General features: G+C 30.7%; 1 protein-coding gene across 2 annotated transcripts; it reads left to right on the top strand.

Moving 5' to 3' along the window:
- Positions 1-830: 830 nt before the first annotated feature.
- LOC100527025 (uncharacterized) lies at positions 831-2268 on the top strand. 2 transcript variants are annotated; one of them, XM_006603610.4, is made up of 3 exons: positions 831-1041; positions 1178-1257; positions 1840-2240. In XM_006603610.4, exons 1-3 carry the CDS (start codon positions 957-959, stop codon positions 1981-1983), a joined length of 309 nt encoding a protein of 102 aa, XP_006603673.1. In that variant the 5' UTR covers positions 831-956; the 3' UTR covers positions 1984-2240.
- The last annotated feature ends 289 nt before the right edge of the window (positions 2269-2557 follow it).

A 2557-nucleotide genomic window follows, 5' to 3' on the forward strand; every position in this document is an offset into this window, starting at 1 on the left:
TAGCTTCGACAAAGAACATGAGCTCGTTAAATCATATATATAAAAATTCATTTGTTACCTACGTAAATGGAGTGTTATACATAAGAACGTACGTAATATATAGAAAACATAAAGTGTAATATTTTTTTAAACTTTAATTTTTAACCGTGTTGAACGACGTCATATATTCATGTAACCAATGTTATTTAATTGGATAAAATTTTACTGTTGTTATTGTTTATATGCACCGCTCATTGTTATTAACAAATTAGTGCCAATCATACCACTGATGCTTATGCTTCTCCCTGCATACATTCATTGGAGCATCCCTTGTATATTGAACAAATTCCTTAACGATACCAATTTAATTATGCATAATTAACAAGAGAAAATGAAGTTCTCGTTTATTATATTAAAAAAAAGAAGAAATAATGATTCTCAATAACAGTACCAAAATCCGTAAATTTAAGGGTTTCATAACTAGAATTTCTCTTTTGTTAAATATGGTTATATATAGTGTTAGAAACCTGTTAAGAAATAAGAAATCATGCTATAAGTTTTTTTTAAAATCACATTCTAAATGTGAAACTAAAGAAGCTATTAATTGATTTGACATGAGTGAGTAATGTAGTAGGAAACAAATCCCACGGTGTGGTTTTATGGTAGTAACCGGTAAATACTTGTTTAGTTTATCTTTAATAAAAACATTACGAATTATATAACTAAAAAGTTGGAGGAAACCCCAAAGGATTTAACTATATACTCCGTACACATTACTTTGTAATAATGCAAATGGAAGTGTTGTTTATATTCTTTGGTGATATTTTAATGACGGAGTGTTAGCCTTTCTCCTCCATATAAGGACCCTCTTGGCCCTTCCCCTAGGTCATCTCACAAAGCTTTGCTCTTCTATTTCTCCCTTTTCTTTCAATCGCTCATTATATCCCTCTCTTTCTATAGATATCTACACTGATATCATGGATAAGAATGCCCTCTTTAGGTTTCTTCTTGTTCTTCTGACTCTTTCCTGCGTTGTATTTGTTGCTGCTGTTCCTGCAATCAGTAAGTTTCAAGGGTTTGATGCAGAACTTTTAATGGTTTTATTAATGTATTTTTTATTTTATTTTTAAAAGTTGTTAATGTATTAATTCAGGGTTATTACAATCTGATTCATCATGTTAAATTGTAAATTTTATAGGAAGCTCCATGATTGGGAAAATTGATCCTTTAGTGCAAGATCTTCTGGCTAAGGTCCTCTCTCTCTCTCTCTCCTTGCAGGTTCCTTTTTTCTCTCAAGGACATTTTTTTTTGCCACATATATGTCCCGAAAACTCCATAAAAAACAAGATATCTAAGATAATTATCCTCGAAGGGGACATGGCCATGTCTTGTGCCCTAACTACATGACAAAATCAGTTTCTGTCGGAACTACTTAATAGTTGAAATTATTATCTTAAGAAAAAATAAAAGAAAAAAGTTCATAGAAAGATTCCAACTTCTGATTTCCCTAAGAAAATCCAATTCAACAAATTATAACCTAAATTATAAAGCCATTTTCATTTTGTCATATATATGGGGTACCGCTTATGAGGGAGTTTAGTTTAATTAGTTGAGCAGTGTGTACTCATGATATTTAAGTTTGATTTGTACGAATAAAAAAAAATGAGATATCGGTTATTATTTTCATCGGTAACTGATAACTCCTAATAATAATAATAATAATAATTATTATTATTATTATTATTATTATTATTATTATTATTATTATTATTATTATTATTATTATTATTATTATTATTATTATTGTTGTTGTTTTTTTCTTTTGATTCAGTATAGCAAATGATATCTTTTAACCTGCAGGAGGATCCAGTTATGCGGTTAAGGAATAGCGAGGAAGAAATGAAAGAAGGGATTGTAGAGAGCAGAATGTTGATGGATATTGTGGACTACCCCGGAACAAGACCAAATCCAGCCCATGATCCAAAATCTCCTGGAAAGCCTTAACTTCTTGTATGATCTTGGAAAGGGTTTTGATTAGTTATTTAGTTTGACTGGAAGTGTCTAGATGATGTGTGGTTTCGGTTTGTAATGTTGAAAATGTGTTTGTATGATAAATCTCTAATCTCTAAGTCCTATTGTTAAGTTGTTGGTTTAGCTTAAGTGCTTTGGTGTTCTACATATATGGGTCATAAAAGACTTGCTGTAAGATATATGAAAAGGTGTATGAATTAAAGTTGAGGCTTGTACTGGTTGATGATAAACCTTGATTTCATAGTGAATTGTGAACAAGCTAGATTGTGTTTAGTCCTGAGTAAAAAATTATATGTGATAGTATCTTACAAATTTAAGAGACGGTGGTTAATGGAACAACATGCATGTGCGGATAATTAGGGTAAGGGGTAAATTTATTAAGCTAACTTGAAGGTAAGCAGCCAAAACTGAAACTTGTGTGTGTGCGTGTGTATTTCACATTCTTATTTATCTTATGTATGTTAAATTAATTATATACAAATCTGGAATGTGACATGCTGCAAATTTAAGGTTGTGCTGGGCAACAATATAATTAATATGAGGAGGT

This window comes from Glycine max, chromosome 19 (genome assembly GCF_000004515.6).
Source record: "Glycine max cultivar Williams 82 chromosome 19, Glycine_max_v4.0, whole genome shotgun sequence".
Lineage (NCBI taxonomy): Eukaryota > Viridiplantae > Streptophyta > Magnoliopsida > Fabales > Fabaceae > Glycine > Glycine max.